Source organism: Protopterus annectens, chromosome 13.part0, assembly GCF_019279795.1.
Source record: "Protopterus annectens isolate FY-2018-M chromosome 13.part0, PAN1.0, whole genome shotgun sequence".
NCBI classification, from domain to species: Eukaryota; Metazoa; Chordata; order Ceratodontiformes; family Protopteridae; genus Protopterus; species Protopterus annectens.
In genome coordinates, this window is record NC_056747.1 from 871,260,542 (window position 1) to 871,287,888 (window position 27,347).

General features: G+C 38.7%; 1 protein-coding gene across 1 annotated transcript in view; it reads right to left on the bottom strand.

Annotated features, from left to right (window-relative positions):
- The window catches only part of HEATR6 (HEAT repeat containing 6), a gene marked incomplete in the record, with an annotated part of 1,433,578 nt that overhangs the window by 909,544 nt on the left and 496,687 nt on the right, over positions 1–27,347 (bottom strand). The window contains 1 exon segment of the mRNA XM_044054904.1: positions 19,386–19,672. Coding sequence (XP_043910839.1) covers positions 19,386–19,672 — 287 coding nt within the window.

Sequence of the window (27,347 nt, forward strand, 5' to 3'; positions counted from 1 at the left end):
TAAGCCAAATAAATGTCTTTGTATGGTCACCTTTATCAGAAAATGCAGCTTGTATGAAAATATACTCTTGCTCAAAACACTCTCCAATTCTCTGCATTATTATTATTAAAAAAAACAAGTGGACCAGGTTTTCGACATCTGTCAGCCATGTCAACAAATTATGCCCAAACACATAGAAAATGGCCCTTGTAATTATGTATGAACACACACAGCCAGTACTTGTAACAACATTCAAATGCACAATAAACTTTTCCAAATACTGTGCTTTGTGCAATATGATTTGAAATGGCTGTATTTTGTAAAATAATTGTACTGTAATACTGCACAAACATGCAAACACGCTGTATACTTCGGATAGCTTGAACAGCTTTAATTTATGTGAAAAAAGTAAGCGCTATAAGCTACTTGGAAAAAAAGCAGTCATTTTCCTTACTTTATTCATTTTATGCAATTCAGACTTTATTTCAAACATTTTCCGTAGTTATTCAATTAATTTTTCAATATGTCACAGTTTCAGACATTTCTTTTACTTAAAAATTTATTTTGAGTATTCTGAGTGCTTTGTTTTGTATTTTGTGAATAAGAAATCATTTAAGTAAGCTTTGATACCTGAAATACATTTCTGTCCTGCTTTTGTGAATTAAATGTGCAGTGGGGATGATCCACTCTTGTATATTCCTCCACCTTTAACTGAGTTCCTTCTGGTCTTGATTCTGGATTTCTGGATCCCACTTCTGACACCATGTTGCTTGTCTTATTTCCCGTTAAAGACTAACAGGCAGGGTAGTTCGTTTACATGCTTTATTACGCAGAAACATCAGGATGGATAGCAGCTTTTTAAAATATAAACAAACTGATTGACAGACTGCACAGACATACATGCTTACATCTCAACAGCTTATTACAAAATGGTAGTCAAACCTGTACGTGCTCAGTATTTATACACTTGTGCAAGCCCCTAGAAAGCTTCTTAAAGGTGTACACACATACTGATCTACAATTATTGCCTCTGATCCTTCATATATCCTCCTAATTAACCTTATTATTGTATCAGGTAACGCAAATGCTTCCATTGCCCTTCTCATAAAATCCCAGATTACACCGTTGAATACTTGCAATACATCAAGACCCACACTAACAACAGTGGTGTTTCCATACATTCTGCTTCCCCTGGGTCATCACTGTTCTATTACTGTTGTCAAATACTTGCCTAACCTCCATAAAACCACACTGACCCAGATCTATCAGTTTTGGCACCAACTACGCCATTCTTTAGCTACCACAGACACTTAATCATGGTTTAAAATTGAAATGGGTCTTCAGGAAGCTGGGTCTGATGGGTCTTTACCTTCTTTGGGTAGCACAGCCACCATAGCTTTTTTCCAAGACACTAATGTTTCCCCTCCTTTTAAAATACTATTCGGTGTTCAATCTTCAATGTTCTTAATACAAGTTCAGTTCCTTACAAGGCATTCAAAAAATTTACCACCATAGCAAACTAGATCAAAAGCTCTAGTATCAACTCAAAGAACCAAACTATTTTGAAATGAAATAATCGATCCAGACTTCCTAATATTTAGGAGAATATTATTCCACCAAATAGGAGACCTCCCAAAAATAAATAATACCACTCAGAAGTTTACCATTTTTTATCAACTAAAATAGTTTTACTTATAGTATTAAATGAATGATTCATCCTGTTAATTCCAATAATTTCACTAATATTAATATATCTAAAAAGTACAGTTGTGTACACTTACCATAAATGTAGATGTTCGAGTGTATTCACTGTTGCAGTCATCACATTTGGGTTATCTGCTTGCAGTAGCTCTCACTCGGCCTGATTATCCTGCGTGGGTTGCTGTCTTATCTTCCATGACGTTAGGTAGTCAGGGGTATAAACCATGCAGCTGACGCCATTATGTCAGGTGGCCCCATAATGGGAAGCAATTATAAACAAGGTTACACCTCCAACAAAAAAGCAAATATACCAAAAAGCTTTAAGCACAGTAAACAAGAATAGAGGTATAGTCAATAGAAGCCAGGGGGCTGGAGGGAGGGTAATCAGGACTGCAACAGTGGATACATTCGAACATCTACATTTATGGTAAGTACACAACTGTACTATGTTCTTCATGTTTCACTGTTGCAGTCATCACATTTGGGTAGATTCCCAAAGCTAAGATGGTAGGAGGTAATTAGATAGCATTAGGACCAGCTATACGGTCCTGCAAGACCGCAGTGGCAAAACCAGCTCTGGATTTAGAAAAAATTGGCAAGAGGTAATGCTTGGTGAAGGTATGTACAGAACTCCAGGTAGCAGCTTCTAGGATGTCCCTGGTAGGGACCTCTGAGAAAGGCTGTAGAGGTAGATGCAGCCCTGGTTGAATGTGGTCTAATCCCCTGTGGGGTAGGTTTTCCATGGCGCTTATAGCAGAAATTAATGCAATGACCTATCCACTTAGAAATGGTTTGCTTTAAAATGGCCTTTCCCTCTGCCCCTGCAGCAAATGCAACCAGCAGCTGTTCAGATTTCCTGAGAGGTTTAGTCCTGTCCAAGTAAAATCTAAGTTGTCTGTGCACGTCCAATGAGTGCTGTATTCGTTCCCCCTTGTTCTGTGGATTAGAAATGAAGGTTGGCAAATGAATGGACTGATTAAGGGCCACACTGGATACCACCTTGGGCATGAAGGAGGGTATGGTCCTGAGGGACATCCTGTCCGCATGAAAGATGATGAAAGGCTCCACTGCCATGACGGCCTGTAATTCATACACTCTTCTTGCTGAAGTGATGGCTAGAAGGAAGGCTGTTTTCAAGAAAGGAATTTCAATTCTGCATTTCCAGATGGCTCCAAAGGAGGTAGAGTGAGTTTTTCCAATACAAAGTTGAGGTCCTAGGCTGGAGTAGGGGCTCTCCTGGGTGGTCTTAAGTTTTTGGCCCCTCTGAAGAACTGCTTCAACAGTGGATGACAAAAGAGGGGTGGTTCTGTATTGTAATGAGCTGAAATGGCTGAGGCATGAATTTTGATGGAGGAAAAGGAAAGACCCTTGTGAAGCATCTCAGTTAGGTATTGAAGAATCTGAGGTAAATTGCGCGCTGATGTGCCCAATCCTCTGAGTTTGGTTCCAGGAACAGAATCTTTTCCATTTTTCAGCATAGGATTTTCTAGTACTAGGCCTCATTGCCTCCAGAATGACATCCATCACTTGTTTACTGAAGGATAGTAACGGAGAGATCAGGTAATTAGCCAGGCTGCCAAGTTCAAAGTTTGAAGTTGTGAGTGCAGAATCTGGACCTCTTGCTGGAACAGCAGGGTAGGGGGTCTGAGGCAGGTGCCATGGTCCCAGCAGTGAGACACTGCACAAGAGGGGGCACCAGTGTTGGCGTGGCCAGTCTGGTGCAATCAGTATTGTCCTTGGTTTGTCCTGTTTGATCTTTAGTAGTACCTTGGAGAGGAGAGGCAGAGGGGGAAAGGCATAAACTGATAGGCTTTTCTAGGTGAAGGACAGGGCATCCACTTTCCAAGCTTGTTTGTGGGGAGTCCTTGTGCAGAATTTGTCTAATTTGTAGTTCTGGGGGGAGGCAAACAGGTCTATCTATGGGCTCCCCCATTTGTTTCCCAACATGTTGAATATCTTTGGTTCCAGTTTCCACTCGTGTGGGTCCATGAGATTTCTGCTTAGGTCGTCTGCCAGTGTATTTAGCTTTCCTGGCAGGAATTGAGCCTGTAGGTGAACTTGGTAGCTCAAGGCTGTGTTCCACAGAGCCAAGACTAGTGTGCAGAGAGAGTAGGAGTGGGTTCCTCCCTGCTTGTTTATGTACCACATAACAGTGGTGTTGTCCGTCTTTACCAACAATTGTCCTGGAAGAATGTGGTCCTTGAAGGCTGTCAGAGAATTCTGTACAGCTAACATTTCTTTTTGATTGATATGCAGGTGCATTTGACTTGAGATCCATTTGCCCTGAATGCACTTCCCTTCCAAGTAAACCCCCCATGCATAGTCTGATGCGTCTGTTGTTAGGGTTTGGGCAGCAGGGGGTAGAGTGAATGGCAGTCCCTTGTTTTGGTAGCAGGTTTCTGCCCACCAAATGAACTCTATCTGTAGACAAGGTATGATAGGAATCATTGATTCTAGATCCTGAGAATGTTGACACCATAAGCTTTTTAGATACCATTGTAGTTTTCTCATATGCAGTCTTGCATATGGAATTAGTAAAATGCAGGAGGTCATGAACTCCAGGGCTTGCAGCATTTTCCTTGCAGATAGCTGGGTCATTGTGGCCAGTAGTTTGAAGTAGGCTGTCAAATGAAGTTTCTCTGGTGTGAGATAGGCCATCTGGGAAGTTGTATTCAAGCTTGCTCCCAGGAATACAATTTGCTGGCAGGGTACAAGATGTGATTTATTTTCGTTTGTGGTGTACTCCACAGAAGTTAGCAGTTTCTTTATAAATGCCAGATGATTCAACAGTATGTCCTGGCTTTCTGCCTGAATTAGACAATCTTCCAGGTATGGGTATATTTGAATATTTCTTTGCCTGCAAAAAGCAATGACTGGAGCTAGGCACTTTGTGAATACCCTGGGCACAGTAGAGAAGCCAAAGGGCAGTGCAGAGAACTGACAGTGCATGTAGCCTGCTTTGAAGCGTAGGTATCTTCTGCAAGATTCCCTTATTGGGATGTGCAGGTAGGCTTCCTTTAAATCCAGTGTTGCCAACCAGACATCTTTGCCTAGCATAGGAAGCAGCTGATGAAGAGTTAGCATCTTGAATTTTGGGATTACCAAAAATGTGTTTAGGATAGACATGTCCAGGATAGGATGCCAGCAATTGTCTTTTCTGGGAACCAGAAAAAGTCTTGCGTAGAAACCTTGTCCCCATTCTTCTTCTGAGACAGGCTGAATAGCCCTAAAGCTTAAAAGAGAGAGAACTTGCTTTTGGCCCTCTGCCCACTGATTTGGGGGTAGATTTGGCCAACTGTTTGTGACTGGTAAGGAGTGTAAGTGGAATCTGTATCCTTGCTTAACTATATTTAAAACTCATTTGTCCTGGTTAATGAGTTCCTAATTTTTTACCTGCAGGGCAATTTTGCCCCCTAATGGAACAGTCAGTTGAGCAGAGCTTGAAAGGTTTAAAGCAGGAGTGTCCAACCCGCGGCCCTCAGAGCTCTTCCATGCGGCCCCCGACCCTTAAATTTAAATTTAATTTTAATTTAAATTTTTTTCCGTGTGTTTCCACGTTTGCGTACTTTTGCTTTTCTGCACATGCGCCAACTTCCGGTTTTTCACGTTTTTTCATACCAGCGTCGTTCCGCTGGTATGCGCATGCGCGAAAACACCGTTCGGTCGTTTTTTATAGTTCTGGTAAAGCTGAAGGAAGGAGCGAGATCGGGGCAAGAGGATTTATTTTATTTCAATGACTACAGTTACACTACATTGCATAGCAAAAGGTAAGGTAAGTAATTTTAATAAGATCTTTTTAACTTGTTTGGAATACGTCTCTAGTAGATGGTAAGACGTTGCTATAGTCAGCGTATTTAGATCTTGGCCCCACAACAATATGCAGCCCCCGGTTTTCGCTGCTGTTCAGTTGTTACAGATGACAGTACGGTTGTTGTGGCTGCTAGTTCACAGAGCAAAGGATATTTTTTGTAGGTTTATTTCAACAGTGACTGAAAGTTGTACTTTGGCAGCATTTTCTTTGACTCAGGGCATTGAATGATGGAAGATGCAGAGACGCATGATGCTGTGTGTCTTTGGCGAGGTCAGGTAAGCTTTGGTGGAGCGGTAGCATACCTTTCAAAATTTTTGCATCGCATGTTTGGTTTGTTTCTCATAAAATTTGTGGGGTTTTTTGCATATCAGTGAGGAATGAAGTCTGAAAATTACAAAAATATGAGTTTCAGACTTGCAGGAAATGCATTCTAGCACAAAAAGTGTTGTTATAGCAACTTTCTTAAGTTTATTAAAGCGATGTTTAAAACCTGTTCCTATTTTTGGGCCATTGTCTCCCATTATATTAGTCTCTGTCCAGATTTTTTTGTGCTTAGAAGTTGAGGCGTATGAATAAGAAATGAAGCTGTATTATGTTCAGATCTTGAATTGACTTGCATGATGTTTTTGTGCAAGGGGTCCACATGCCATGCTTCAGTGTATTTTCAGCAGTGGTGAATTGGTAGTCTGAAGCCATAAATATGTTTGAATGTGTGACTCGTGCTTTTTTGGTGTAATCTTGGGGTGTTCTTTTTACCACATCTTGTTGTTTAATATGAAATGGTCAATTCTTTTTAATACATTTTAAGTACTTCCTGAGGTGATTCTTTAGCTATGGAGTAGTCGCTCTTTGTAGTGGTAAAGGCAGTTTTGCAAAAGTAGTATATTTACTGGTCAGACAATAAGAGTTACTCAGTGATGGATGCATTAATTTATCACTTTAATTGTAATAACAAGCTCACACTAACCATTTAAAGCAGTGGGCTTTTAAAAATATAAACCAGTGTAGATGGAGTGATTAAAAGTATGTTTTTGCAATGAAATGTGCACATTTTTATACTGAGTCTCCCATGCGGTTTTAGTTTTTAAGAGCTGACACTGGAGAGTTTTTATTTTTGTGGGTGTAACAAGTAAATTAGCTCTCATGGTGAGGCACATAATCTGCTTGCATGAATGCACTAATGCTGTCTGCAATGTTTTTTTTTTAAGTTACAGCAGTGTGTTTTCCATATGTATGTATTCATTTTATTTTTATTAATGTGCAAGTCATTTTACCGGACATCTGCAGGACACTTGCTGGAGTGAAGAGGAAGAGCTTCTAGTCTAGTGCTTGACATGTACATTTCATGATTCTCTTGTCTTGGTCTCTTGTAGATGTTCTGAGATTTTGTCATTAACATCCTCCCCTTGGGCTTGTCTTGGATCTGGTGTACTGGACTAAATTCTGAAATTAGACAAAAATCACTCATTGTTAACCTTTGAAAGTTAATATTTGAAGCATCAATCACACTGGTGTAACATCTAACTACCATAGCAAATGCTCCCCCCCCCCCACCTTTCATTGCCTTCTTTCCACTTCAAACCTTGTGGCAGTTAAATTACTGAGCTTTGCTTTGTGTCTTTCTTGTTAGGTCACCATATCCATAGTCACTGTGCACAGTCGCATAGAGAACTTGGGTGTAGTGGTTCTTGTTAGCTGTCCAGGAGGATAGAGCACATTTGTTAGAACGCATCCCCCCTGGCCAACACAGCACTGGATCATGCAGAGACTGGCCAGACCACAGAGCAAGACAAGCACTGTATACCGTGTATGGATGCTAGTGATCAAGAAGACCTAAACTGGCAGTATCAACCCCCCCAAGCATCACTGCAGTACAGGAGAGACTGTCACTTGTATGTACCTCAGGCAGTGAATCAGTTTAATGTCATCCATCTTGTACTCTGAGCTACCAACAATAGAAAGAAAATAAAACAAACAGTCATGTTCCATTCTGTATTTGTTTTTTGGAGCGTGTGTGTGTGTGTGTGTGTGTGTGTGTGTGTGTGTGTGTGTGTGTGTGTGTGTGTGTGTCTGTCTGCAAGAGTGTTGGGGTAGGTTTCCCCAAGTATCATAATATAATCTATGATACCGGATATGGTTCAATTTACAGGAGTCTGTGAAAGGGTAGATGTTGTGACATAATTATTAAAACTACACTTGCACATTTCCTTTTTATTATTTTATTTCACAGACTGACATTGATTGCTTGGCTACTCACCTGTGTCAGTCGTGATGATTATTTACACTAGCGGTTGGATTTACCTCCGTGATGCTTTGAAGGGGTCTGAGTTTCGTTGGCAGTGAGAAAATCCCATGGGGGAGTATAAAGGTTGTTTATTATTGTTATTATTATGGAAAATTGAAGCATTCCACTGTTCAAAGAGTGATAGTCTGAACTGGGTGGCTGCCTGCATATGACTATTTGACCTTGGAGAGCTAACCACACCCCAGGATCTTTCTTCCTTTTTTTTTGTAATTAATGCGTGTGTTACATATGAAGTGACAGCAGATGAGAAGATATTTACAATAAATCGCTCTTGTAGTTGGAGGAAGATGACAAGGCATTTTTTGTTTTCTTTACTTGAAGTTATAGATGACACTACCAGCACTGTTTTTGATGTAACATGCAAGTTGTATGCATGTATAAGTATGTCGCTGGGCAGGGGAGTATAGATGCGTATCAGAGGGATGTCTGCTGCTGCTGTTTATAAAATAATTTCCTTTACATTGCTGCATTGTAAGACATGTTCCAGGCTTAGTGAATGGCTGCTTTAGAACATCATTAGAATGAGATATTGAATTTTAGGACAAATATTATGCATTTATTAATTTATTTATTGTTCAAATTCACCTACAATACAGAATACAGCCACATTAGTCCTCATAAACCTGGGTTGTTTTTTTTTTTTTGCTCTTCAGTTAATGTGAGAACTTTTTTTTTTTTTTTTTTGGTCCTCACTTGCCGTTTGGCCCCCAGACCATTTCTGTTGACTCAATGCGGCCCTTGCAACTGAAAAGGTTGGACACCCCTGGTTTAAAGTTAAGTCACTGAGACAGTTTACCATGGGAGGAGTCTTACTACTTCCTGCTTTGGAAGTGGAAGCCCCCCGCTGCTTAGTCCTGTGAGACCCTTGGGACTGCAGCCTGGGTGTTCTGCTGGTTCTGGGTGTGAACTGAGAAGGCCTGGAAGAGGCAGGAAAGGACCAGTTCTTAGAGGGCCAATGCCTACTAAATCTGGGAGGCTGTACTTGCCGGAAATCTTTAACAGTTTGCATAGATTTAGCTTTCTCCTCCATCTTTTTAAGTACTACTTCTGCTTTGTTGCCAAACAGGCAGGCTTGGTTTAAAGGAGCATCCAGCAATTTAGCCTTAACATGATCTGGCAAAGATTGCTCCTTAAGCCAAGCATGCCTTCTAAGTACAGACCCAGTGAAAGCAGCCCTACAAGATGCCTCTAATGAATCAAAACCACACTGCAAAGTATATTTTCCAACTTGTTCAGCAGAATGCATTAAATCCTGTAAATGTTTATTTTCAGCACAGTCAGGAATCAACATCATTTTCTGTTACAGCAATCCAATAATATGCTGCTGATACTTTAACATATGAAACTGGCAGTTTAAGGCCCTAATGGCCATGTTTGCAGAAGTGTATACCTTCTTACCCCATCTATCCAGCGCCCTAGAATCTCTATCAGAGGGGGTAGAATTTTTGGCAGTAGTGGCCTTAATGCCCTTGGGTCCCTATGAAATGATCTCAGGATCCGCAGTAGGATTTTTAAAAAGGAACTTGTGAGTGTCAGGAACCTGTAATACCTATCAGGTTTTCTGGGAGCAGGAGGTAAAGAGTCAGGGGCCAGGCTAGATTCCGAGAAGGCATCATCCACAATGTCTAATACAGGAGGTATAGCTAAAGGCATCATCCACAATGTCCAATACAGGAGGTATAGCTAAAGGCTTGTGTTGGGGCAGGAGTAAGAAATCCCTAAGCCTCTTTTTGGAGTCAGTGTATTCCTGGCTATCCCAGAGAAAATGCTCCCTAAGAGTATGCAAGGTTTATTAAGTAATGCTTTTTTAGCTTTGTTTATGTATCTGATTATGTTTTTTCAATAGAGAATGGTGTGTTTTTTATGCATTAGATTAGTTGTGGTTACATGGATTGTTTTTATTTTTCACTGTCTGATTTTATATTTTTTATATATTCCTTGGTTTCATTTTAAGTTGAGTAATGACAAATAATTTTCATTTGTTATTTGTATTCTGATCTGAGTTGTATATCCTTTTCTCTTCGAGATGGATATGACATTTGTTATATTAATTTTGGGTGGTTTATGTGTGTTATGTGTGTGCTTGAAGTCCTTTCCATTCACTTAAACTGAGCGTTGGCATAGTGAAGTGGATGTACCAGACTTCACATTCACGTTTTTTGTTTTTTCGTTCTTAAATTTCTTGGTTAAATCATATTCTATCAATACACACCTTACTGCAGAATTCCTTTGGTGCATACTTAGACATCTTGTCACAACCACGTTCTTATGATTTCTTTTAAAAGGTTTTAGGTTCGAAATGCAGTTTCTGACATTTTCAATAATTATGATTACAGTTTTTTATTTAAATAATGTGAAGTAATCTGTTTTAGTTTTAAGTTAGCATGCGTTATTGGCATGTTTCTCTGTTGAGGTAACTTTGGTAACGTTGCAGTATTAGGTCATCAGTTGCCTAATTGATTTTTAATTGATTAATTGAACAATTTTACCACCAATTCATGTATTTAAGAATTGTATTTTTGTTGTTTTTTATCTGAAGAAGCGTAGAGGCATCTACGCGAAAGCGCTCATCTTTGTGTCTTCAATAAATTGTTCTGTTTTGTTGTATTCAGCTTCCTTGTGGATTTATCAAGATTCGTGGTGAGACCATCTGTTTTCTTGTTTTTCACCAAAAGAGAAATCCTCTGGAGGGGAAGCAGAGGAAATGGAGTCCCCTGCATCAGAATCCTCAAAGGTAGATCAGAGTAAATCTTAGTCATCAGTGGAAACAGAAATTTCAGAGTCCTGAGCCCTCAGAAGCCAGTGCCTGCACAGCGGCTCCGGACCCATCCAAGGTAGAGACATCCGCAGGTTCCACAGTCGAGGAAGCATCTCACGGCATACCAGACTCCGAATGGGTCTCAGTAGAGGCCTGCGAATCTGACATAGGGGGCATCAGGGACTGCAAAAGCACCTCACTGAGTACCGGCGAACTGGTGACTAGCTTAGGAGAGGCATTGTCGGCAGCTTTGGACCTATGCGGTCTGTCTCTGTCTTCATCTTTGCATTTTTTCAGAATGTCGGTAGTCGGGTGGCTTACTGAAGCCATTTCTGGATAACTGAACAGAGTACCAAAATACTTAGAAGCATAAATGAACCGACGACAAACAGTTTAAGGTTTGAATAAGGCACAAAACTGACAGCGAGGTACGTCGTGGTCTGGGCCTAAGCAAGGAATGCAGTTCAAATGAAAATCTTTATGAGGTATTTGCTTTCCACAAGAAATACAATTGTTGACTTTTACTGACATCGGTTTAGAGTAAGAAAAAGGTTCCCCAATGGGGTACTTAACTTAGTTGAAGACTTCGGTTCTGAAACTCGAAAACGAAAAATTCAGGAGTCAGCCAACCGGCACTTGCGAACTGCTTCTGCTTTGGGCACTGCATGGCAAGAAAGACTGATGTAATGGCGTTGGCTGCATGCTTTATTCCCCTGACTACCTGATGTCATGGAAGATGAGACAGCAACTGACGCAGGACCCAAGACTTTGATAATCAGGCCGAATGAGGGCTACTGCAAGCAGATAACCCAAATGTGATGACTGCAACAGTGAAACATGAAAAACATCATGTACAAACAAAAATGAAGTCACCTCTGACTAATCACATCCATTTAATTGCAAGTCATTATATACACAAACAGATCCACAATATTCAGTTATAGGTCTTTAGCTTTATAACATGGCAACAGAACCAACTTATCCTGACAAACATACCTAAAAATATTATGCATTTCACAATAACACTTCCTTATAATATAAGTGTCTCTCAAAACATAAAACATTACCAATCATAACCCCCAAGTCTTTTGTACCTTCTACCTCTTTAACCATCCGATTGTCGAAAGCATAAGAACATACAGAATTCCTACCCCCAGTGTTCATCATATAGGTCTTATTTACATTAAACGTCATATTATTAGATAATGAACATATCTGAATTTTATCCAAATAATTTTGTAACAAGCTGCTCATATACAACTCAAACAGAATCAATTGTTGCATCAGCAGCACATGTGCGCAACCAAATACTGCTGTCAATAGGAAAGCTAGACATGAATATACAAAGGAAAACAGGCCCCAAAACACAGAACCCTGTAGGACACCTGATCTAATTTTCTGCTCATCAGATAAATGACACCCAAACTTGACCCTATATTTCTGTCTGGTCAACCAATTACTTACCCATCTAATTATACAACTATTGAGACCATAATCCTATAACACCAAAATAACATTATGTGGCAAAGTACCAAATGCTTTGGAAATATCCAAATATAAAACTTCCACAAACATTTATCATCCAGCACTTCACATAAAGAATGATAAAAAGGGCAGACAAGACCTGCCAGACAAAAAAAAAATAATAATAAAAATCATGCTTCGTAACATCCTTTCTATTAAACAAAATTGTCCATATCTTTATCACTTTCTTCCCTCCTAACTTCCAAAATTCTACATGGAGTACTATTCTTTTCCTGTATACTTCTCTACAGATTGATTACACATCACAATTTTTCTCTCTAAACTATTAATTTTTGAACCTCATCTTCCTCTAATCATGGCATGAGTAAGTCTTCCATAAATATTTCTATTTTTGCTCTTTCTTGGTTTCCACATTCCTCTTGGTTTATAAAATGTTCATATAATTTCCAAAATAGTTTTAAAACTTCTACAGCATCTCTGGTTACTTTTGTTGCCCCAGGCCCCCTAAATTTGGTGACAAACCTTTCAACTTTCTGTAGTCACTGTGCTAAAAGTCTTTTGTACTCTGGAGTTATTAAAAATAGTTGCTTAACAGTAATCTTTCTAAATTCACAGATATTATCCAAATACTCCCTTATTTTCTCTTTAGCATTCTGCAGTCACTCCCCTTCTTAAGAGATTTCCTTTATTCTACAATAATTTAAACTTTGTCAGCCCCTCTAAATAATTCTTATTACTTCTTAATAATACCGCTCTTTCATTTCCTCTCCATTTCTAAACTTCGTTTTTCTTTTATCCCATTTATTAGCTATTCCTTCTGAAGAAATGTTCGACTTCCCTAATAACTCTCAAGCAATTTCCACTACTCATTCCTTAAATTCCTCTCGTTTTAACAAGTGGGAAAATGCTATTCTCTAATTTTTACTTCATTACCCTATGTTTTTATCAGTGCATAACTTGAAATAGTTATTAGACATGTCAAAGCTTTCAATTAAATGCACATGCTCCACTAAAATATAACTTCTATCCAGTCTAGACCAATTATTGTACCTTGGAGAATAATATGAAAATTTGGTCGGAGTTCCTACTACTGGATTCACATCTTCCATATCAAATATCTTCATAGAGGTCTACAGAAATATGCCCCCTTTGTTATATTTTCCCTTCTAGGTCCCCCGATACATCCTCACTACTGCAAATTAAGTTCCAGTCCCCACCTGTTAAGTAGTATTCCCTAAAGAAAGCTGATTATTTCTCCCAAACTGTTCTTAAGCTCCAAAAATAGCAGTTTTTGGTGGAAAGTAACCACAGGCCAGCATAATCTGCCTCTGTTGCCAAAAGACCCTTACTATAATAAATATACCATTATTGTCTTTCTTCCCTCTTATATCACTACTGAAGCCCTTTTAGCAATCAGTATTATTACTCCCCTTTTCCTCTATCCCTGATATTCTGCTGAAAATCCATCCTGAATTCATTTCTTTGTCAAATTCACATGCTCCTCTCTTTTCAAATGTGTCCCCTGCAGCATTGCTATTTGCACTCTGCATTTCTTAACATAATTCAATACTTTTTTGTCTATACCAATAAGGACCTTTACATTCCAACATACAATGGATACAGAAGCCATTATAATAAAATGCTACTTTTCCCACTAATTAATATTACATAACTGTTTTTGAATGTGTATTTCCATCTTTTGTCCTACATACATACACTGTCTGGCAGGCTGATCTTTTATACAGTTGTTTCTTCTCAACTTCATTTGAAACTATGTCACATTTCTCAAAGCTTTCTGCTTTAATGAAAAGCCTCAAACAAGAAACAAAATACACTTTTCATAAAACTTTATTCCCTTATTAACATAGAACAAATGTACAAAACTGTGTACACTTCCAATAAATAAAGTTTAACCCCTCCAGAGAGGAACTGCTCCAAATTGACAGTTGCACCAAAACGCTTAACATAATCTAACGTTGAGGTTACACATGCTAAAGCACGTTACAGCCTGTGTTCCCACTTACACCAATTGCGGTCTGTTTTTTTCTTATCAATATTCCACTCTTAGATGTGAAAAACTTACTGTAGCCTCAATAAAAAAAATCACTGACCAACTTTACATAAAAATAAATTATGCACTGTTCTATCAAATGCATTAAAGTATTAAGGATGCTAGGGAGGCTACTATCTCCTACTCCCCAAAATTTCAAGCATTATTTTTCACTGAACTGCTTGTCATTATATATTTACATTTTGCATTTCTGTCAGCAAAGAATGCTAAGAACTCTCAAGATTTATTGTTTACACCTGCAGGCAGTTTGTCTCCATGTAAAAGTAGTGAACAGTGAGGAAATAAACAGCTAAGAACTTGCAGATACATGAACAAATCTTGGTAAATTTCAAACAGAATAGAATGCATAGAATTCCTCTGGCTAACTGCCTTCAGCTGCAGACTTTGTGTCGGTCACTGAGAACATTTGCTAATGGAAAAAACAAGCTAATACATTTGCAGTTGCAATGAGCTTAGCATTTTTCATGGCTTTCATCATTTTGTCTTCTATTTCAAGCCTATTTGCTTACACAAAACAGTTTATAGCTTAAGCTAAGGACATCAATATAGATATCCCCCTTACAAAACAAGGGAAATCAACATCTTAGTTCTGCATATAATGTAATCTGTACACTTTTACACCTCATCCCAGTAGCCCAAAAAAATCACAGCACTATATTAACTTAAACTTGTTTCTGTTCAGTCTTTCTTCTCTTATTAACCCATAAAACCCACATTTTTTTACAGCTAAGAAGGTATTTATTTACTTTAATATCTTTGGCACAGTCACTGAAAAGACTCACACCCCATACATTTAAAATAACCGTACAAAAATACATGGAGTAAACAAAATGTCCTACACTGATCATCTCAAAGCCCTGTCCCTTTACTCAGTATCCTACATATGTCTGAGAGATGATCTTTAACTGGCCTACAAAGCATCCCTGGATCCAGTTTTGATGAACCTTCTGCACATCCAGTAAACAACATCAGAGCTACTAGATTAAAAGTCCTAGATTTTGCTTGCAACATAAATAGGACATGTTGGAAAAAGAGAGAGATAAGTTTCTCCGAGAATTCCCATTCTCTGGAACAGGATCCCTACTCATGTGAAGCAGAGTCCCTCCCAATCGCTTTCTAAGCACAGCTTAGACCAATAGATAGGTAAATCAGAAATTCACCCCTAGCATACCTCTCAACCTCCTAGCTCAAGAAATCTGGACAAAGCCTGACAAAATGGGGGGACAATGACCCAAAAATAGGGACACATTTTAAATATGGCTCGGATAGACTTAGAAAGTTGCTAGAATAACAGGATTTGTGATGGCATGCATTTTCTGGAGGATATGAAGTCTGAAATTCAAATACATGTCATTATTTACTGACTTTACTCCATAGAGCAACCCAGTGATTTGTATAAAAAAAAAAAAAAAAAAAAAAATTTTTATGAGGAACAATCCAAAAATATGAGGCAAAGATCTGTACAGTTGAGAGGTATGACCCCTAGTCTAGTACCTATATCTCTGATGGACAAAGACAATCAGTAAATCACCCCCTATATAAATCAAATTTAATGGTCACAGTTTGCATGGCTAGACTTATAATGCCCCTAAAGGTTGTTAGCCTAGTATACACCTATAAACCTATGACTGCACACTATACAAAACTGCTTTACAAAATAACATGCAATTTATATCATGGAATGTTACACAAATAATAATAACAAAACTTGTTTTACTTACTGTTACTTCTTTTTCTTCCATTTAGTGTCCTTCTAAACATTAAAGACAGTCTCTCCATCAGTTTAACAAAGTAAACAGAAAACCAGTATTTTCTAAGCACTTTTACTTGCAAAACCATATTTCACAAATGTGGTTGATGCTTTATAATCTTACATTTATTCATAAATGTCAGTATTGCTGGTCTCCTTCCTGATTCCATCTCCCAACACCACACCCTGGTTCAAGTCCAAAGTACTCCCAATTCTTCTAGTCAATATCATGTTTTTTTTTCCTGTCTCTCAAGCATTTTCCTTTAGAATATTGGAAAGGGTTTCACTGACAAAGTCTGTCTATGAGCTTTATTGTTAGAAGAATGAGACGTAAAGTTCATTTTTGTTGCCCAGTGTATATAGATAGTGTACAAGCATGTGTGTCAGCTACTTAGATATTTACTTTTGTACTATAGCTACTGTTTATTCTTTAATATCTCTCATGTTTATCTTTTTGTGTTTGTTTTCTCCTGTAAAAGAGCTGACACTCGGAATTTTTTTTAGGTAGCGCTTGTGTTTCCAAAATTACAAAGTTTCTTTGATCTCTTGATCTTTGTCTTGATCTTTTGCTTGTTGGCTCACTTTTTGTCCTTAGTCTGTTCTGCATCAAAAATGCCTTTGATCCTCCAGAAAAAAAAAATATTCTGAAGATAACTGGATACAGCAGCTTGAATGTCACACCTGCCTCTCAATATTCCATGAGTGCTGGGATAAATTTTCTTTTCTGCCTGACGTACAGTGAATTATCATTTTGCACAAACATTCTGCTGGCTCCAATTTTAGATAATTTTCCCTTCTGCCACAGTTTTGTCATGATCAACTCTTTCTGCTGGAATAATTGTAGTTTTACTAATGTAGGTCTATTCTGCTTTCTCATGGCCAGGTTTGGAGCATATACTCGATGTATCCTTTCAATTAATAAAACTTACTGTGTAACACCAGTCCAGTTGCTTATTTGTGCTTTCATAAAATTAATAGTTTGTTTCTTCCAGCTCCTCTGGTAAAGTAGAAAATCTCAGGTTTTCTGTACACACACATTGTCTTCTAAATCAAGTATTTTTTGAAACAGCTCTTCTTGAGAAGCCTCGTACTCAACCACACTTTCTTTCATTTCCATTCTGATTTTTTGCAGTTTTATCAAGCGCTGAATCAGAACAATCTGACACAGAGGGTCAAGTTAAAGCTTCTTCTATTTTTCCAGCATTTTGTTGCTTGAGTTGATATACTCCTTCAATGTTTTATTTATTTTAATCACCTCTGAGTACATCTGATTTATTTTCCACCTGTAAATTACTGGAAACAAACTCTTGAACCAAAGCTGACATATGAACTGCTTTTTGCTGAACTAATGCAAGGATCCTTCCCAGCCAGTGTTTCCTCCTCACTTTTTCTTGTTGATTTTCTTTCAGATTCTCCAAATTTATTCTTTGCTGACATCTAAGCAGTGTATTTACTAGCAAGTAACTAAATTTTACCCAAATAACAGTTTTAATGGCACTCCTCTTCTTTTAGTTTCTATTTTCACACTGGAAGAACTGAAATTAAGATGTTGATCAGCATGCAGCAATCTTGGAAGTCCAGCCTCCAAGCAAACTTAAGATTTCCTGCTGGGCAACAGGCTTTAGAAGTCGCAAATCTACCTACCATGTCTTTGGAATTAGGTGACCTAAACTGGGATCAATGCACAAAAATTTGCCTAGCACTGAACTATGCAAACACAATAAAAAATGTTTAGAATGTTTTTCTGGGAGCACTTACATAAACTTTTACAACAAAATGTTCCACTATACTAGCAGTTCACAATGGATATGCATGCAGGGGGAATAGGAAACTGGGAACATATTTCCTAGTCTTGGTCAGAGTTAATGAGCTACAAAATGCCATTCCAGGAAATATTAAATCAGATCCCTACCAGGCAACTAGAGTTAACAGATGGTATACACCTGCAGAATTCTGACTGGGAGTTAGATGAACCAAGGAACCTTAAAGCATTATTAAATCTACTGAAAATTCTGTTTAACATGGCAAGCACTAAGACATGACGTCAAAACTAGAGCCAATTTTGTAAGGAAACTGCACAAATGTCAGATTACAAAGCAGAAACGGAGTAAAGAAATCAGGGAGTAAAACCTAAAAGATTATATATTAAACAGCTTCGTTGGCTGCAAAATATATACATACATACAGACATGCATGACAGAAAGAGATACAATGGAATAAAATAGAATATGAGAGGGTGAATGAGTTACTGATTGGAAAGTATATGGATAAGTCAACGAAAAAAGAAGCAAAAAATGAATAGCAGAAGGTGCTCAGTAACTAAAAGGAATGTGTTTAATATTCAACGGCTTTGAAACTAATGAATATTTAATGTAAAAGCAAAGTTAAATATTGTAAATAGTATATACGTTTTAATGTTCTCTGAAAAAAATGAAATGTCATGGATACTAAGTACAGTTTATTTTTCAAAAAAAAAAAAAAAAAAACTTCCCCCGATCCTGAAAAGCTGGCTACAAACCTCTACCTACATTTTCAAACAGACATCAACTGTACTCACAGCACTGACACTGGAATTACATTCATCTGCTTTTCAAATGCAAAGCTGTAGTCAAGTTTCATCATAAGGCAGTTTTACACTTACTTGCACATACAATTTCTACTCCAGATCTGCTGTAAAATTGCTTAACTTGTCCACTTCTTAATGTATGCCTACCTCCCCCCTATGTACAGTAAGTTTTTCTTTGAGTCCTCTACCATCTTTAACTAAGCAACTGCCACATGTATCAGACCATTTTCATAGGAAACCTGGGTGCACTGTATTCAACACACCATCATTTTACTCATTGATAAATCAATGAAACAATTCTCTCTGACTCAATGGAAATTTTGCTCCTCTAGTGGGAAGGAGATGTAGGGTGGGGCTAGGGAGAGGTCATACAATGGCATTGGCTATGCCAAAAATATCAACACTACTCGTTTAGCAACTTTAACTGCTGACACACACTCATGGCTGATGAACCAAATGCATAGGTGCCCAAACCTGGCACTGTCACTACATAACACCTATGAATCCACTACATAAGACCTAAGGATCCAAGATATTTCACGTTTCAATCCATTTTATTTAAGTTACTGTTGCTCACTCATTCAGTAACCTCACACTAACATTCCCACCATTACTAGAGGGTTGACCATTTTAACTACAAGCCTCTTTTCTATGCTATGACAATATAGGGCTAGCCATTCTGTAAGCCTCTTCCCTAATCCATGTTTAGGTAGCAAAAATGATATCCAGGCAAAAAAGACATCTATTTTTTTTGTAAACACTGTACAGTACTTTCTGTTAATACACAGATAATAGCATTTGTGTTTCACTTTCTGTTAAAGAATAGATAATAGCATTGTGTATTTTTTATTTATCATTTCTCAACCAAATGCAGTACCTGGCTAAGAATGATGAACCAATTTATAATACAATTCCAGTATGTTACACACTCTGAATGTACCTGAGTTCAAATTATTTACCTCAATTTGTTCTGCATTCCACCCTCTGTGTCAGAGTATTCTGATTCAGAGCTTGTTACTCTTTTCCAGCTTAGACTAGGTGAAGAAAAAGTGCCCCTTCTTGTGTCATAAACGACTGCAGTGCTTGGAGGACTCATACTGAAATTGTTTTGGGCATCTGCATTACTCAGATGTAACTGATCCATTCTATGAAGCAGTCGTGTGTCAGCATCATCTTCAGTATGTGGTGTTGTCTCATCCCCTGCATGTTCTTTCTTATGTTTTGGCCTAGTCTTCTTTTTTTTATTCTTTGGATTTTGTGGAAAGTTAAAAAAAAGAAAAAAGTATTTATATTAAATACATTTGATAAGTAAATACTACAGACTGCAATACCATATAAAATGCCCAATTGTAATAACTAACTCCAAACTACAAGGTTTTATTACAAAAGGGGATATTTTCAACTTTTAACTTGTGGATTGCCAACTTCATATAAATCATTTTATGTTTAGTTTTGGAGATAACATTATTTTTTGGAACACTACTGCAATGCCCTTACTAAAAGCTTACAGATACTCCTTTCTGTATATCCATAGAACAGTACAGTTGAATTTAACAATGCTTATCATAAAACTAGATTACTGAAGAATGGTCAGTCACTTTAACAATAACTTGTAACATTTGAGGTTTCCCAAACTTATATTTCTTTATACACAGCCAGACGTTTCACTAGCTACATCCCAGTCACTGTGAAAAATAGCATCAGTCTTCTGTCTACACTTGTCTGAACAGTAGTAGATCTGTGAGGCTTCTATACAAGGTCAGAACTGTTAGGAGGTTTCTTAAGTTCTATAAGTCCTTAAAAGTCCTTGCAGCGGCTTCTGATTATACATGGCCAATCCTTAATTAAGAAGTAATGAAACTTGAGCAAAATAATACTAATAACACTGCAAAAGTATCATAAGAAGGAAGGATTGAACGTTATATGCTTGAGATACATCTGGACTGGCAGCTCCAGCTTCATTACATTCAAGATTAAAGTTAGCAGCCCAGCAATTAAAAGTTTGACAGGCTGACTGGCCCCTCTCATTTTATCCTTAATAAGGAGAAAATAAGGATCCTTCTTCTGATCTCTATAAGCATTTGCTAAGCCACAGCAAGAAAGGGAAACAAAGCAATATTACAATACAAGTCTTACAGAGACAGCTAATCCCTGGTTCACCAGAACATGGTGGGGGATGCTGATAAAAATGGAGCTGCCAATCCACATGCATCATTATGGTACGTACATAACTTTTGTTACTAGGACTGAGAACTCCATCTTTGTTCTCTTCACGATACAGCTCCAAGCTTAGAATCTTGGAGTAACTTTTCAAGGGTCATGTCCATAATAACTGCAGATCTAATAAAAAACATCAATCATAGATTAGATCCAAGTTAAACACGTATTAAGACTGTGGAGCACTGTTTGCATAATAAATGGGTAAACAGCTTCTCCTGATGCACTGGTGGAAACTAATCGGGAAATAAAAACATGATTCTATGAAATGAAAATATACTAAGTACACTGTACTGATGAGCTCTTAAATAGTATGAAGACTTAATTCCAGATACAAGACTGAAGTACAGTCAATATAAAAAAAATTCACTAAACAGGCAAAAAACTGTGAAAAAGGTTACAATTCTAGAAATAAATCACACACTTGAAAAGGTAAACACTAAACAGGCTTTCAGCAATATTCTCAAACCCACAAGATTAGCAGGAACAAAGCCAGTCTGGAGATTAAGAGATAAATCTATTTTGAGCAGTAAGAAATGATGAACTGAAAATATTCTCAAGGGATGACACAAAATTATATAGTTACAACTGCTCATTAATAACACTGCAGTGTAATCTAAATTTCACTTCTGATTAATATTCTGGAATGGAATGGCTAAAGGGTTGCTAGGACAAGGGTCATAGATGAATTTAGATGATGCCCTGAATGAATGAGATGCATAGCTGAATTTAAAATACTTAGTGATGAATCTTCTTCACGAGTGACTATATCGGGCAGTAATAAATCCAAGGACTGCTAATCATTGGTTACCATATTAACAAGCAAAGCTGGGTCTAGGAAAGAGAGGTGTATATATACCTGCACTTCAGTAAATATAAATGCACTGAACTATGCGCATAGGATAACAAAGGGTACAAGGATATTATGTCATTTCAGACAACATAAGAGATATGACACTTTCAAGAGTCGCTTGAAGGAAGCACTAGTGTCAAGACAGATGAAGTAGTTACAGAAAAACCTCTTGCGAACACAAACTGGAGAGGAGTGAAATGGCAGTATCTGACTAGTCACAAAAAAGGACGGGTAAAAAGTCAAAGACAGGAGACTTCAACTAGGGTTGCCACCTTTTCAAATGCACAAAGTGGGACATTTGTGTTAGGAACGTCGGATTTTGCAGGGCAAAACATACCCACTGCCAGTACAGAGGACAGCAATCTACATTTTGCCTGAATAGCAACTTATTCTTGTAGCATTTGCGTTGCTTATTCTGTTTATTATAATATTTTGGTGTTTCAGATACAAAATAACTGTTTTATGCTACTATTAAAGAAGATATAGGAAATATATTTGTCCTAAGATATCAGGACATTTGCCATTTGTTCAGTTTGTTTGCAGGACACAACTGGCCAAAGAGGGATTGTCCCTCGCAAAGTGGGACAGGTGGTAACCCTAACTTCAACAAGTGAAAGCTTAATTTTGACTTAGGAAGATTTCACTATCTTCACAAAGAGCCAAACTGCAAAGGGCTATATACAAAGTGACAACAAAACTGGCAGAAAATAATGCCAGACAAAAAGACTGTCTATAAAATGTATGGGGAATAAGCTGGCTGGAATTTAGAATATGGATATGTCACTAAATATGTCAGAACAGCTCCAAGCAGCTACCCAAAATGTGAAACATCTAGGTGCCTTCAGTTATTGGATCACAAGAATGAGACTGTAACCTGTAGCTCAACTAGATACTAAAAAAATACAGTTGCGTAAGAACTTACCATAACAGATGTCCTACTGTTAAGGTAACCTGGCATACCACAGCCAAAACCTTCCTGATGCACTATATGTCTGGAGTATGACCTAAGGGGTACATAAATGGGCATATAGGGGTATGATCCTCAGACTATCTACAGCCAGAAGACCCTGGAGATCCCCAAGTAAAGCAAGTAATAAAACATAAGTCCAGCTAAGACAAGGGGAGAGGAACTGCCCCCCAGTCCACAAGATAAAGAATGGCTGCAAAGAACAGAAAGGGGGAAGGAGGGAGGAATGTAATATTGCAACAGTGACCAGTAGGACATCTGTTGTTATGCCAAGTTCTAACATAACTGTACTATGTCCTTCCTTGGATCACTTTTACAATATTCAAATACTGATGGGCGATTCCCAAAACCACAGGTTGTTGATGGAAGACGGGTCCGAGGCAGGAGAGCTGTTTACCAATTTTAGTTGGACAGATTTAGCAAGAGGTCAATCATCTGGAGAATGTATTCCCTCTGTAGTGCCTAGAAAAAGGTGTGATCCGACAACAAGGTGGCCTCCTCCAGGAGAGACTGGAGTCAATGCCTTTGAAGAAGGCTCCAGATGAATATACTGCTCAGGTTGAATGGGCTTTCACAGGTAAATGCAGGTACTTGTCATGGAGGGTGTAACAAAAGGAAATTAATTTAGAGATCCAGTTGGAGATGGTCAGTTTGAAAATAGGGTTACCCAACTTACTCTCCTGGAAGGAGTCAAACAGTTGGTTGGTCTTCTAAAAGCTTTTGTCTTGTCTTAGTAGAATCTTAGCTGTCTGTGCACATCCAGGGAATGGAGAAGTCTTTCATCACGGTTCTGTGGATTAGGAAAGAAAGTAGGCAAATAGATAGCCTAGTTGAATAACTATTTACAACTTTTGGCTTAAAAGAGGGGTTTAGCCCTCAAGGAAACCTTATTATGCAAGATAAGGGAGGAAGGTATGGCTATTAAGGGTTGTAGCTCCAAAACTCTTCTGGCAGAGGTAAGAGCAATCAGAACTATTTTCCAGGTAAAGACTTTTAATGAGGCTGAGGCTGCTAGTTTGAAAGGTGGTAAGCAGGTTTTTCCAAAGCAAAAATCAAATCTCAGTGAGGCAGTACAGCCCTTCTAGGTAGGTTCAATTGAAGGACACCTTTAAAAAATGGCTTGAGCTCCATTCTGAAGAGTAAGGGAGGATTTAAATGTATCCATGCAGATCTAGTGTACCTTGATGAAGGTATAGGCTAGTCCACTTTTGAGCAACTCACACAAGTAAGACAGAATAACAGGAATACCCACTCAAAAGGGCATTCATTCTTCTTGAGATACCAGACTGAAAATCTTTTCCACTAGGAGATGGAATATTTTCAAGTGGTAGGTCTTCTTGCCTCCTGGAGCACATCCTTAGAAAATTAGTGTCTGAAGAGAATGAAGATTATAGCACACAAACAGTCAGATTGACACCTGCAGGTTGGGTAAATCAGACAGACTTACATTGGTGTGAGCAAGTCCACTTTGTGGGTTAACGTGTAGTGATGATCCCTGGCTAGGTGGAAAAAAGGGAGAACCAATGCTGCTGGGCCAGAAGGGAGTCACTAAAAAGACTTCTGATTTGTCCCTTTGGATCTTTAGTGCAACCTTTGGAATTGGGGGATGAGGGAAAAAGATATAGAGGAACCCCCTCCCCCTCTTGAAGCAGAACAGTTTGAGTTGTCTGTTCTGGTAGAAGACAAAAATATCTATTTGAGAAATCCCCTATCCGTGGACTACGTCCAGGAAGTCATCTCTGTTCAACATCCATTCAGGAGGGTCTTCAATGGCTCTACTCAATGACTATGTGAGAACAATATATTGTACAGGAATGCAAACAGCCTAACGAGACAATTTTGTCTTTATTGCTACGTCCCATGGCAGCAGAGCTAGACTGCACAACTGGTAGGACTTGGTGACCCCCTGTTTTTTGATATACCAAATGACTGTGGTGTTGTTTGCAAAAATCTTCAGGGGGGTTAGCTCCAGAGATGGCAGAAGACTAGAAGAGCTTAAATAAAGGCCTTCATTTCCTTCATAGTGATGATCTCTTTGGTTCCCTTATCTCTTTGGGTGACAATTGTCTTTGAACTCTTGTTGGAACCATCCACACACCCTAAGCCAGGTCCGATTAATTTGTATGAAGATCCTGAATGGTGAGAGTGGGTGGAAGGAAAACCATGGATTGAGCTGAGCTTGAGATATCCACCACTGCAAATCCTTCTTTAAAAAAGAGCAAGAGATAAATTTGGAATTCCAGTAAGTGACACTGTTGAGACCAAAGGGAGTTCATGTATCACTATCTTTCTCATATGTTGTCAGACAAATAGCACTATGGGTATTGTGGCTGTCATGTAGCCCAGAGCTCTTAGGCCTTCTTTTTCCAAAGTGGACAGGAGAAGCAAGGACTGGAAGTAGTTGGACAAGGATGATAATGTCTCCTTAGGAAGGAAGGCCGATATCAAGAGGGTATTCAGTCTGCAACTTAAGACTAGATCCTGGAATGGAGTCAGAGGAGATATCTTGAGGATGAGAGTGAAACCTAGTCTTTGTAGAAGTGACACAGTTAAACTGAGGTCTGAGAAGAGTGCACTGAGAGGATGCCTTAATGAGAAGATCATCCAGAAAAGGAAATATTTGTATTCCCTGGATTCTGCAAAAGAGAATGGCTGGAGCATAGCACTTTTTGAAGACCCTGGGAGAAGTAGACAGAATAAAGGGTAAAGCACAGAACTGAAAGTGCAGCGGAAAAAAATCAGTAAACCTGACGAATAATTCTTGCAAAAGGGGTGAAAAGGGATCTGTAGGTATGCATCTGACAAGTTTAGAGACACAAGGAAGGCTTGTGAAATGATAAAGGAAAGTATAGTCTGCAAGGAAAGCTGGCACTTACAGATCGGTGTTGAAGTGGCACAGGTCCAGTATGGGCCTCCTAGTATCCTCCTTCCTGGCAACCAGGAAGATGCTTGAATAAAAGTATTTCTTAGGCCTGGGACAGGTTCTATAGTCCCCTAGAAGAAAAGCTCCTGGATGAGGGAAGGAATGAGTTGAACCTAAATGGGAACTGGAGGGGAATTCCTCTTGAAGAGGGAAGCTCCTTGCAAGACAGTTTGTACCCATGTTAGATGATGGACAAGGCCCATTTGTCTACTGTGATAAATTCCCAAACTGGAAGGGATACAGTGCATCTCTAGGACAAAGCTTGGGGATGAGTTATGGAGCAAGGAGGGAAGGGGAGACAGAAAACAATCAGATAAAGGATGGTTTATCTAGAAAAAAGCACTTTTCCAGGTTTGGATTCTCAGGTAAATTTTTACTGAAATGTTTTCCTGGGTTGCTTTCTGCCCTTTTGCGATGAGTTCTGCTCCTTACAGACAAAGAAGGTGGGCTTAGAAAAATGATTTATTTGATATCTAGTAAATGATGCAAGAAAAATCAGTTTGAAATTTTTAATTACTTTTCCCTACTACTGCAATGTCTTGAAAAGTTTAGCTAAATATGAGGTCCATATGAAAGGGGGAATCCAGTAGTTTAGCCTTGATATCTTCAGGGAGGGACCAAAGATAAAACCAGACAAATCTGTGGATAACAGAACCAGTGGCAGCTGCATTTAATGGAATGGCTGGTCACTTAGGTAGCCTGACTGAGCATGGATACTGCCCATGCATTTTGTTCGGAATCCTCTAAAGTAGCCACTGTTTAATTTTGACCCCTAAAAGCCAAGGGGGTGGTGTTGCAGACCTTTTTGCCATACCCGTCTATGGTGCTATCTCTGTCCAATGGGAACGCATCAGCTGCAGGTAAAAGCTTAGCGGGTTAATCAGTGGAGATACAGAAAACAGGGTTTTGTAGAGAAACATCATATCCTCAAGGACTCTGTAAAACCTATCAGGCTTTTTGGGAGCTTGAGGCTGCGAATTTGGGGAGGAAAAAGTGGATGCAGAAGCATTCAGGAAATCCTCCAAGACAGGTGGAATAGGTTTGGGCTTAGGAGTCCCAACCTCAAGCAAAGCATATTTTTTTTGTACATCAGTGACTTGCCTGGTTTCCCATTCATTCAAAATGTTGAATCATCCTAGTCAGAGGACAAGGTATCATCATCAGCAAGCTGTCCGTTGTAGAGAATCTGTGATGAGTATGCTAAGGAATCCTCATTGGAATCAGATTCCTCAATAGACAAAGGTTCATACTGCATATTCACTGGTGGGGGGGGGTTTGTGAAGAAGTAGAAAGTAAAGAAGGCGGCTTTAAGGACAAAACAGACATGTGAAAATTTAAGCCATTCCTTTTCCTGGGACTCCTAGAAGAAGAAATGTGTTTGATTTTTTTGTTTCTTTTTCTTTGGCAGCATGTCCGCTATAACAAAGTATGATGGTTCAGAACTCTGACGGGCATCCATTAAAGCACCTCTTCCATTACCAGTATTTGAGGTATGCCCTCTAGTGCCTCTGAGATGATCACTCTAGGTTCTCCCTTGTCTACCATCATGGTAGTCTCAGTCTCATTAGACATGCAGGAAGCAGACACCATATTGGCCTCTGGCAGAGTCGGAATAGCAGGCATGGAAGGAAAAGTCAGACACACCTCTGATTCTTGGTGCATTTAAATGGGAATTGTCCAAATCAGACTGGGTAGCTGAAGATTTAGGTCTTACTTTTTGATCTTCATTTTAGGTTTGAGTGGGACATCCAAGGCCAAGGATTCTGCCATCTTGCTTTGCATGAGGCACTTCAAACTTTAGCTCACTAAATGACCATTTAGAAGAAAATTCTGGTTTAAAGTGTTTCTGGAATGAATGACAAATTTCACAGTTTCTGTAATCATGCTCAGCCTCTAAAACAAAGCAGACACTGAGACTGGAGTTCTTTATAAGGGATCTGCTTACAACAGTCACACTTCCC